Source organism: Cinclus cinclus, chromosome 1 (assembly GCF_963662255.1).
Source record: "Cinclus cinclus chromosome 1, bCinCin1.1, whole genome shotgun sequence".
Lineage (NCBI taxonomy): Eukaryota > Metazoa > Chordata > Aves > Passeriformes > Cinclidae > Cinclus > Cinclus cinclus.
Window position 1 is genome coordinate 56,541,280 of NC_085046.1, and position 12,355 is coordinate 56,553,634.

A 12,355-nucleotide genomic window follows, 5' to 3' on the forward strand; every position below is an offset into this window, starting at 1 on the left:
TTAAGTAGTGCCAGAGGATGTTTAGATTGGACATTAGGAAAAATTTCTTCAGGGATAGGGTTATCAATCATTTGAATGGGCTATCCAGGAAGGTGGCTGAAGTTAAGTCCCTGGAGGTATTTAAACATCATGTAGATATGGCACTTAGGGACATGGTTTAGTGGTGGTGGAGGACTTGGCAGAATCAGCTTAATGGCCAGACTTGACTTAAAGGTCTTTTTCAACCTAAATGATTCTATGATCCTAAGACCAAATCGCAATCAAAGATGTTAGTCTTGTTGCATAATCATGAACCTTAGCTACAGAAGTCAAGTTTGGAAAGTCTCTGAATGTATTCCACACTGATGCTCAAATCTAATCTAAGTTTTGCTAATCAACACTTGCACTCAACAAAAACAGGAAAACTCTTAAAATCTATTTAAATAAAAAATTATTTCTTTCCCCACATAACTTTAACCTTGCAAGTAAAACTGGTTGTAGAGAAACACAATGCGGTTATGAAAGTTTTTGACCAGTTAGAAACTGATTAGAAGCTACAGCCAAAAGACAGCACTTTCTGATTCTTCACAGAACATCCTGTCAAGTTGAAGTTCCTACCTCCCTTTCTCTTTCATTCTTTGATAGCTGCATCTGTTTTAGCATCTGAGATCGCTGTTCCATCATAAGTGTCTTCTCATATGTGAATGCAGAAATATCATTTTCAAACTGAAAAAGAAATTGGTATTAGAAACACTAGAAGAGTACTATTTAGAAGAACAACATTTAGACAGTGCATACCTGTATTCATTTGGTGTCCCTGGATATAGTTGTGGCATTAGAGTAATCCTAAGCATATAACTGATTAATCTCTTCTGTCCTTATTCTTAAAATCTAATCTTCAAACAGCAGTTCCATACAGTGAGCTATCCTACTGTAACAATATTATTGTGGTTTTATCTACATTTTAGGTACTTTCCACTATTCTGTTCCAACTAGGCTGAAGAAGTAAGAGTTGAAAACACTTATTTAAACTGGGTCTGCTTTGCTGCCACCTGAGCATGCATGTACACATGTCTTCTTAAAAACTGTGACTGTTAGGCACACATAACACATTATCCTTTCATCAGTGGGAAATATTCATAAACAGAAGCCATTAGCAAGAAATTCTAGCATATATTCTCAAATCAGCTCAAAAATAAAATACAGCATAAAAATTTACAGCAGTCACCTATGTTGTCACTGACTTGCAACTTCTCACTTATCTTCTGAAGATCCTCAGAATTAAATATTATCCACAGAAGAAAATAATTAATTATATTTACATAGTGGTTTAAGCCCAGCCAGCAACCAAGGCCCATGCAGACTCTCACTCCCCCACAAGTGGATTCAGGAGAGAATCAGAAGGATAAAAGCTAAAGAACTCATGGATTGAGATAAAGACAATTTAATAGGAAAAGCAAAAACCGTCCACACAAGCAAAGCAAAACAAGAAATTAATTCACTGCTTCCTGTGGGCACATCCCCATTGTGCATAAAGGTTCCATGGGAAGAGAAACGGCATCATACCAAACACTCCCCCCTTCTTCCCTCTTCTCCCAAACTTATATACTGAGCATGATGTCATATGGTCTGGAACATCCCTCTGATCTATTGGGGTAACCTGTCCCAACCGTGTCTCCACCCAACCTCCCCCAACATCCTTGCCAGTGTGGCAGTACAAAAAGCAGAAAAGATCTTGGTTCTCTGTAAGCCCTGCTTCACAATAGCAACAACATCTCTGTATTACTACCCCTGTGCTCAGCACAAATCCAAAACACAGCCACATACCAGCCACCATGAAGAAAATTAACTCTACCCCAGCTGAAACAAGCACAACTTTTTATTGTTTACTGTCTTCTGCTCAAAATTCAACTAAGGCTGAGCCTTCACATGGCACTCTGTGTTCTTTCAACTGTACATGCCACAGCATTTGAGATTTTCATATTTAATAGTCTAAGCAAAGAACAGTAAATTTTTCACAAGTAATTTTTTCCTCAGTAATTAAAACAATTCTTAAAATTCTTTTATGACTGATTAGCATGATAAACCTTTTAATAAGTTCTGGTGATTCTAGAAACTAGTGGTAGTAGAAGTTTTGAACCAGTTTACTCATCTTCATCCAACTTCAGAATGAGTAAAAGACTTGGTTTGGGTTCTTTCCCCCACAAGTCTTACTTTGGACATTATGCTAGTCACCTTTTAGTGCTGGAAATTATATCCTTAGTTTCCAAAAAAAGTGGGCCTAGACAGAGTATAGTTTTTGTCCTCTCTCCTAAACAGTTTACAACCCATATTTAAAAAAAGAAAAAAAGTTACAAAATGCATTTTGTCACTACCTTGACTTGTGAAACTGTAGCTATACTGTTCTGCTGTTCAGTGCTAGCTGAGGCTGGTGATGCAAAGAACAACCAATTTGAGCCTAGGGATTCCTCATTCCAGAGAGGTATTCTTATAAGCAGTTGGAGACATAGACAAGTCCATCCTGTCTCATACCATACATCACAGCTTATTAGATTAAGCACATTCAGCTTTCCATATCACTGCTTACTAAAAATTCAACTTTTTCCTTCCTGCCTGAATGAACCAGCTCTATGGACTAGTCCTCATAAATAAAGAATTAACACATAAAACATCTCAAACTCTCCTTGACAGACCCATTAAACTCACCACCACGTACACTAGCATTGTAACATGGTAAGATAACAATGCTTCTTGCTCTTTCTGGGACTGCAATCTTTCAATTTCTATATTTGGGCTAGTATCCCTTTATTTGAGAAAAGCTAAATCTGTTTTCCTAAGTTTAGTCCCAGTTGCACCTTAAAAATATGTAGTAACAAACCATTTCAACAACTTCCACTTGAGCATTCAGTCTAAGGTGGTATAAGAACATCTGAAGATCCTTCTTCATTTGAATGCTGTTATCATCCATTTGAGCGACAGTGAATATCCGCATTTTACATTTTCTCCAAACCTACCAAAAAGATACATTATAACAGTTTGTAACACTGTGACTGCTATTACCATGTATAATTTGAAACAGGTGAAGGAGAATTTAATTAGACATGTTTAGAACCATTCAGTGCTAGAAAGTTAAATCCCAGCCATTTTGTGTTGTCCTTGCCTTGTGCTGTCGAAGGAGAAAAGGCAGCAACATCAGCATACCACCATCATGAACAATCCACCACACATCTATATTTCCTTCAGTAAAACGTTCTTGGTTCGTTGGAAACAAATCAATGTTTTTAGCCACCAAAAGCGCTTGTTGAGCTGCAGTTGTTTCTCGTACAGTATCTATAAAGGAAAACAAGATATTTCATCAAGAACTCCTAGTTTTCATATATAAACTTTGTTTTTGTTTTAAATTCAAAAGTTTAAACCCTCCCAAATTTTGCTGAGGCAAGAGAAGAATACCCTAGGTGTTTTGGCAAAAGAGGAGTAATCCTGGGTGTCTTGGTTCCAGCTGGGACAAGGTTAATAGTTGCAATAGCAAAGAGGGGTGTGGCTAGGACTCAGAGGTTACTCCACACTACTTCATACCATTACCATAAGCAGTGGGGAGTACTTTCTAAGGAGAAGAGGTTCCTTCTGGTTGAATAATCATGGTGCCAGTTCTGAGCTGGAAGGAGTGATTAGGTGGCACCAGTTCCAAGGCAGAGGAAGAGATTGGGTTGGCATGGCTGTCATCAGGTGGAGCTTCATGGTAAGCATTTTTTCGTGTGCATCATTCTCACTTTTGTACACTTTTTGTTACTGACATTGTTATGGTTTCCAGTAAATTTTTCTTAACCTGTGATCTTTACCTTTTGTGCCTTCAATTCGCCCCTCCATCCAGACACAGGGTAAGAGGAAAAGTGAGTGAGCAGCAGCATGATTTGGAGTGTGTCAGTGGGAACACTAAATTAAGAAGCAAGACTACACTGGAAAAGGACATCATTAGATTGCCATGGATGTGGTCAACAAAATAGCAGCTACATCCTCACCAATCAGCAAGAAGGAAGCACAGGCTTTCCTAGGAAGTGTGGGTTTTTGGAAGATGCATATTCCAGAATACAGTCGAATCATAAGTTGACTGTAAGTCATAAATCACAATCTTTATCATATGACTTGGAAGAAGAATGATTTTAAGTGTGGTCCTGAACAACAAAAGGCTTTTGTACAAATGAAACAGAAGACTGTTCATGCAGTAGCCCTTGGCCAGTCAGGACAGGACAAGATGTGAAAAATAAGCTCTACACTTCAGCTAGGGAAAGGACTTCTTCCTGGAGTTTCTGGCAAACAGTACCTGGAGAGACTCAACAACAATTCCTGGGGTTCAGGAATCTGGGATACAAAGGATCTGAAGCCTTTTACACCCCTACTGAGAAAGGGATACTGGCATTATAACTGGATATTACAAAATTGTTCAAGCTTCTTCAGAAGTGATTGGCACCAAAGCACAGCTCCTCTTGGCATCCCGACTGCCAGTGCTGGGCTGGATGTTCAAAGGGAAAATCTCTTCCACACATCATGCCACCGATGTTATGTGGAGTAAGTGGGTCATGCTGATCACACAGAGCTTGAACAGGAAACCCCAATTACACAGGGATCTTGGAAGTCATCACAAAGTGGCCCAAAGGTGAAAATTTTGTACTAACATCAGAGGAGGAAAAGGTGACACATGCTGAGGAGGCCCTACCATATAATTAGCTACCTGAAAAAGTGTTATGCTCTCTTTACTGATAGTTCCTATTATATTGTAGGGATACATAGAAAATGGAAAGCTGCTGTATGGAGGCCTATGTGGTGAGTCACAGAAACTGTTGAGGGACAAGGTGGGCCAAATCAGCTTGCAGCCTGCATCCAGCAGGCTTTAATTACCACTGAACGAAAGAAACTGCCAACGGTCTATACCTGTACACTCACAGATGGTAGCAAATGCTGTGTGGGGATGGCTAAAACTATGGAAAAAGACCTATTGGCAGCACAGAGGTAAAGCCACCTGAGCTGCTCTGTTGGGGCAAGACATTGCTGCCTGGGTAGAGAAGTTGGCTATAAAAGCATGCCCTGTAGATGCACACAGACCCAAAAGTCAGGTTATTGAAGTACATGGCAACAATGGACAAGTCCATTGGGCAGCCAAGAATGAGGTCTCACAGGCGGATGTGGACTGGCAACATAGCATTAATTATTCCTGGCTCAGTGGGCCAATGATATCTCAGGTCATAAGGAAAGAGATGCAACATAGTGATGGGCTTGTGACTGAGAAGTGGACTAACCATGGACAATGAGTATGGACTATAACAGATGCACCAGTTGTGAGCTCCTGTTGCAGTTTGCAACCAGCCCTCTCGGTCTGGAAGACACTTAGATAGAACCCACAGTCATGGACTAAAGGAACTCAAGAGACATCTTGGAGGAATGGCCATCGATGGTGGAAATTATACTTGTTTGTGTATCTATATACAGTTGGAAGGTGTAGGATCTGGGCATGACATAAATGGTATAGAATATGGGGTGGATAATGTTTTGGTTCTGGCCAGGACAGGGTTAATTTTTGCAACAGGCAGGAGGGGACATGGCTAGGACCCAGAGGTTATTCTATACCACCTCAGGTCATTGCCAGGGGCAGAGAGGTAAGGGAGTCTTTTCCAAGGACAAGGGGTTTCCTCTGGTTGAATAAACATGGGGCCAGTTCAAAGCCAGAAGGAATGGCCAAGTGGCACCAGTTCTGAGCCAGAGGGAGTGGTTGGGGTGGCATGGCTGTGGCTCCACCATGGACATTTTTGCATGCAAATCACTCTTTTGTATACTTGTTATTAACAGCGTTGCTCCTACTGTTCATTTTCTTATCTCATTGCTGTTTCCAGCAAATTGTTCTTATCTCAAACTGTGATCTTTATCTTTTGTGCCTCCAATTTTTCTCACCAACCCAACCCAAGGAGGGGGTGGGGAGAAGGAAGCGGGGCAAGCAAGCAACAGTGTGGAAAAGTCTCAGTGGGGGTACTAAATTGCTGAGTAGCATTCCTAAACCCTGACACTGATTTTAGTGACCAAACTACCAACCTGCTTAGAAGAAAAAACAAACACATGGAGAGGGCTGAAAAAACCCACTCAAGATGAAAACAGATATTAATAAATATTCAGTTGCCCACCAGATGTTCAGTAGCATATTTCCTTCACACAGAAAACACATTAGTTACAGCATTGAATTAAAAATGCAAATGAGAAAGTCAATAAACACATACCAACAAAATTTTTCCATGAGAAACGATTTTCTGTCTGCTTCCATGACTGTGGCCATGCCATCAGGACTGTATTGTGCTTCATCCCTCCTAGACCAGCTGACTGAATCAAATAGGATATTCCATCTCTGAAGTTAGGAGATACCACAATCTGGCAAAATCCTTTAGTCTTTTCTACACTCATTAAGGCCTTAACATTCTGCAATAGGAAAATTACACATAGGGAAATACAAATCATCAACACTGATAATAAACACCAGAAGGAGTAATGACATTAAGTAATAGCAAAACTTTATCATCAATGTATAACCAACATAAAGAAATCACCAATTCTAAAATAGTGAGCATGTTTCTGTGACAACTAGAGCCCAAATTGCTACCATCCCAAAAGACACCACACACAGTTTTTTTTCATTATCTTAATTATTCAGCTTTTCATTTCCAAAGAAAAATGAACAAGATATGAGTAAAAACACAAATATAAATGAAGTAACACTGCTTCAGGTAAAGTCAAAACTAGTGACTGACAAGGCAACATATAGTTGGAATTATCAGTCCTTTCTTTTTGAATTGGAAGAGTTTGGAAGTACGATGCCAAGTACTTAATAAGAAGAGGCTGCCAAAGTTCCTTAAGTACCTTTGACATTAAGAGGATGATTATTTATCAGCTACCGACATGGAAAAACAGATGTGCAGGAGAAAAATGGAAGCACTGCCCAAATAATGACAAGATAAACAGATCAGATTAAATATCCCATGCCCCTTTAATTTCAGAATGGTTCTCCTCCACTTAAACACTGACAAACATGAAGACTCATTATCAGCTAATTTAAAAGAAGCATTCAAACCAGTAACAAGCTTGACCAGGGAACATGAACTTTGGCATTTATTATTTTCTGATTAAGTAACTTTAAAATCCCCCATCATCATCAGTGACTTATGTGAGAGATCAACACGTTTCAAAAGGAAGAATGCATACATAAATATTTTGAATTTTACAAAAAACAAAATTTGTCAAAAATCATCAGGAACAGATTGAATCACAGAGTGCCAGGCACTTTCATACCAGAAACTCCATTTGACAGAGAAAAAAGTCTTCAGAGAATTTCCTAGCAAAGATAATGAGTATGTCTGTGCAAATAATATCTGTGAGGGTTTATCAGTTTAAATAGATCAGTTTTTTTCCTAAGACAGAAGAAATCTGTATTTCCTACAGGTCTACTACAAACACATTTTAGTTTAAATTTTCCAGAACCAATGAGGTCTCCAGATGCTGAAACTTTTACAATTCATCTTAATTTCCATTTTAAAAGCCAATAGTTTGCTGACTCTTAACACCAGGTCTGACTTGCTAGAGAACCTATGGATTAGGCCTCCCTTAAACTCATTCATTTTCCATCTCTCAGAAAAACAGCTAAGTTAGGCCATCTACAAATAACATTCCAAATTCTTGTGGGTAAACTGTTTCTGCTTAAAGGTTTTTTCCTGTTTTATTTCACAGGCCTGATTTTGTGTTCTCAGTCTTGTTTTCTACTCATACATGTTGATAGCAACAGCTTAATAACAACTACTTTCCCAATATAGCATGGCTAGACTTTTCAACTTGTTTTCAAGTTAATTAGTGTGTTAGCACCTTTTCACGTGATATCAAATAGGCCATCTATCTTTATACTTTGTTACTTTAAAAACCACTATGGATAAAATGAAGAAAAAAGAAAATTGTGAGGAAATGGGCAGTTAGATATGTTTGCTAGTCCATTTTAAGATTTTACATGCTCATCTATTTAAGAGATACCAGGTCTGAAAAAATCACAGGGATTTTTACACAGCTTTGAAGACTACTTGGGTCAAAATAGTAAACACTTCAACTAGTACAACACTGCAGAAATTAACCAATATGGAAGACATAATGACAACCAAAATCTACTTTTGGACAATAAAATAATAAAATAAAATAAAGGAAACATGATACTTTCTCTAAACTTTTCCCCACTCTATAAAAATAGGAATAGTAGAGCTTGCATAGGCAAGTAAATACAGTATTATTATTAAAGAAATACTGAAACTAAATTCACTTGTGTTTGTAAGCATAGCTGGATGTAATTTTAAATTATATGACAGCTTACTATTTTTTCCTACCTATCCTACTTTCTCTGGAGATATGATATAAATACAAAAATAAAGGATCTCAAGAAGGATGCTGTTCAGTTTTCCAGCAAAGACTATGCCTAATCCTAATTCCCCTATGTATATCTAGAAAGATGTAAAATCACATCACGAGGATGATATTTAACCAAACATTTGCATTTGTCAGTTAAACATTAAATTTTTATGTTAAACATATTCTGTCTTCTTTATAAGGTTATTTGTTAAAACTTGGTGGGGTTTGGTTTTTTTGTTGTTTTTCTGTGCGCATTTTTGTTTTGTTGTGGGTTTGTGGTGTTTTTTTTTTGTCTGTTTTGTTGGGTTTTGTTTTTGTTTTGGGGAGGAGAGGGTTAATTTTTTAAAATGTTGTTTAATTGTAAGCCCAGGGCTCTAAATATCAAAGAAAAAGCTAGAAAGTATCAGTATTGTCTCATCCTGTTAGGTAAGTGTTTTAAAATATTTTGTTACATACACCAATTGATTCTTTTTATATAATCACTGATTGTGTTCAAAGCAAAAATAGATGTTTTATTCAATATCTTACAACAGTCTGTTCCCATTCAACGTATGAGTTATCCAGATCCAGATTCAATATTTAACTACTGATGTAAATTACAAGTATTTGCAAGCTCTCTTTTACATACCTGTTCAGCTTTCTGAGTTTCTGTACATTTATCTAAGTAGATTCCCTGAAGCACAGAACCCACAATAGTCAGTCCTTTACCAGCCTTCAACTGAGAGGTAAAAGAAAGCAGTCTAGGGTGTTTCACTAACTGCTCATTATCCAAGTTCAACAAGACCAAAAGTTGAGGTCTGCCAAACAAAGGGAAGAAACAAGTTTAGTGCACACACACACATGCATTTGGAAGAACTGGAAAATTAAAATTAACCATTAATAAGATGGAGATTAATTGCTTAATTCAATGGCAAACAGCCAACTCCTAAGTAGATAAGCCATAATTTGCAATAGCAACAAGAGTTCAGGTATGGAATACATAAACCGTCACAATGTCATTTTGAAAAGTTCCCTTAAAGACCAGTTTTACCGGGAAAATTATAAAACCACTGTTCCAATCTCATCTGGTACAACCTGATGCTTGAAATGACTAAACACTAAATGCACACCATATTGTTTACTGATTCATTCAGTTGGACTTGGAAAACCACTAGGAACAGACCTCTGGGGGCCCTCTTCAATGCCTAATTATTTTAGCATGTTCTCTTATACTCCTATGCAAATCTGCTGTAAGAAATCTGACCCATCTCCTTAGTAACCTTCTTTTAGGTTTTGCACGTTTGTAAGTTAGTTGTAACAGCTTTTAGACTCCTCTTCAGCCTCCTCCAAGATGAATAACCACAGCTCCCCTCAGCCTCTCGCCAGAAGAGAGATGCTCCTGTGCTCCAACCATCATCTGCAGTCGTACCTACTTGAGTTTGTCATTCCTACATCACAGTATATAAACATGGAATAAATATCCTAAATGTATTCTAATGAGTGCTAAACACAAAGAAATATCTCCCAATATATTTATTTTGCAATGTACTGTCTATCCGTATATCAACAATGTCCAGCATGCCATTGCCAAGACACTGCTGGATTACCATCTACTGGGAACCACAGGTGCTTTTTACCAGAGCAGCTTCCCAGTCTTGTATCACTGCTCTGAATATGACTGTGCCAGGTACTGAACTTGCAGTTATCCTTCTGGATTTTCATGATGTTCTTAATAACCCATCCCTCTACCTGCCTAGGTCCATACAAAAGGACAGTTAATCCCTTAATCATTCCAAGAGCACCCAAAGTTCAGTTTCAACTGCATACTAGATGAGGATGCACTCTATTTCCTTCAATCAATATTCAGTCAACTTACTTTTCCCAAATCAACATTTAATACTTCTCCTGTCAATGCTACAAATTCAAAAGACTGGTGACAAGTTGGGTCATACTTCCTTACCTCAAAACTGGCACAGTTTAAGATATAACAAGATGGTTCAGTTCTAGCAATTATATTGACACTGTAGAAAGATACCTCATCTGGAACTGAAGCAGTCAAATATTTAACAGGATTGTCAACACTATATTACATTGGTGTCTCTGAGATGCCAAGTTCACCAGCCCCAGGAAAAATGGTCAAATAATGCCATTATACAGAAGGACAACATAATGCTGCCTGTGCATGCACCCCATTATACTATCACTGAGCAGTGACTAGAATTAAAGTATCACATTATATTCATCAGAAGTGACAATGTGGAAATGTCCTTCATTTTTAAATGCTCAGTAATTTTTTTATGTTGGCCTTGAAGAAAATTTAACAAGTAAAAAAAAAATATTTCAAAAATAGCAGTGGACATCTAACTCCACTACAGTAAAATGTGAAATTTTGTTTTAATGGCATCTAAGCAATTTAGAAAGTGCTACTATTGAATGAAGCTCTATTAAAAAAGAATACCACAGAAATGAATTTAAACAAATAAAGGGTCCTCTGTAGACTTGTACAATGCATTTCAGAGGGAAAACATACAAAAGCAAAAAAATAAAATGGGGCTTATGGAATTGTAGTGTTTCTTCTGTAGAGACAGTGAAATTCAAGGATAACTATTTCTTTGAATCTGAAAAGTCTGTAAAGAATCAAACATCACAATTCTTCTGCGCTTTCGCAAACCATGTCAACACCGTATGGATTTAAGCTCAAGTTAGTTTGCCACCAAGTTGATTAGACGCTGACCATAAGTCACATTCCATTTCAGTAAAATAGCAGTATTGCAATTACATCACTGCCATGACCAAGTTAAAACATTATTTTTAAAGTGAATTGCACTTTTATCTTTACTTCACTGCTTTACCAGCAGTATTCCCAAGACATTTGCACATTTCTAGAATTACGTGATCCCGAAAGACACAGGACTCTACCTCCAGTTCTTGGTGTGAGGAGGACCATCTTCAACACGAAGCAAAGCATAGCGAGCTGCATTCAGAGACAGTCCTCGGATTCCATCACCCCATTCTTTTTCCGCTCTTCAGGATACAAAAGACATTCAATTAACAGGGTCCCATTTTTTTATATAAATCAAGTACTTTTTCTCATCTAGGGGATAATGGACGTAAAAATGATCACTTTTTTTGCATGAAAGAACCTTGTCTTGTAGACTTGAATCAAGATTGAAGACTAACCAAGGTGAAGCAGTTCCACGCCCCCTTCAAGGTAATTTTTTTCTCTATTTATAAATATTTACTATGGTCTAGTTTATTCATACTTCAGAAGCATTTTTGTAATGGTGAGAGCTACTTAAGTTGCTTTATAGCGCTAGAATGAATATGTGAAGGATACTTAAAAGGAGTTATTTTAAAGCAGCAAAACTAGCAAGTGAAATTTGACTTCACATGGATTAGTATAACCTATCTTGCCCTCAATACCATCACTATAGCCTTCTCTACTTTCTTTCCTTCATAGCTTCTCTCCCAGAAAGCCTAAAGCTCCATCTGCTCTCCTGACCATTTTCAGTCCTCCTACATTTTCTAGTCCCTTCAATTCCAATACAGAATATGGGTGATTGAAAGTGGTCAGGAGAATGGATTCTATAATGGCAAGGGGTCCATCTCCCTTGCCCACCCTCCTTGCCTCTGATTTTCACTCATTAATTTTCTCTGAACTTTGCTACCTCTAGTAAAGCATCTCCTTCACCAAAGTCCTGGTATGAGCCAACATTTCTAGAACTTGTATATTAAATTGGAATTATGCATGATTTTATGTATGCACCTATATATACACACACACACAGGCAGAACTGTTACCATCTGATCTGACTTCCTCACAAAAATCGGGAAATTAATTTCCTTATCATTAGCCCAGTAAATGGACATGTTATAATCCAGGAAAGCATCTAATCTGGAAATGGAGTTATTAAAAGAATCCACAGGGTGGAACAGTTTATACCAGCTGATCCACTTAAGAGATGTGCTTAATCAC

The 12,355-nt window shown here is 37.8% G+C and overlaps 1 protein-coding gene across 2 annotated transcripts in view; it reads right to left on the minus strand.

The window, feature by feature from the left end:
- Nucleotides 1-12,355, minus strand: part of SLC12A7 (solute carrier family 12 member 7) — a 61,088-nt gene that overhangs the window by 9,755 nt on the left and 38,978 nt on the right. For both annotated transcript variants that reach the window (XM_062498272.1, XM_062498262.1), the window contains exons 16-21: nt 11,299-11,403; nt 9,029-9,197; nt 6,243-6,438; nt 3,140-3,309; nt 2,858-2,989; nt 598-705 (exon numbers count right to left, since the gene is read on the minus strand). In XM_062498272.1, coding sequence (XP_062354256.1) covers nt 598-705; nt 2,858-2,989; nt 3,140-3,309; nt 6,243-6,438; nt 9,029-9,197; nt 11,299-11,403 — 880 coding nt within the window. The remainder of the gene's footprint in view (nt 1-597; nt 706-2,857; nt 2,990-3,139; nt 3,310-6,242; nt 6,439-9,028; nt 9,198-11,298; nt 11,404-12,355) is intronic.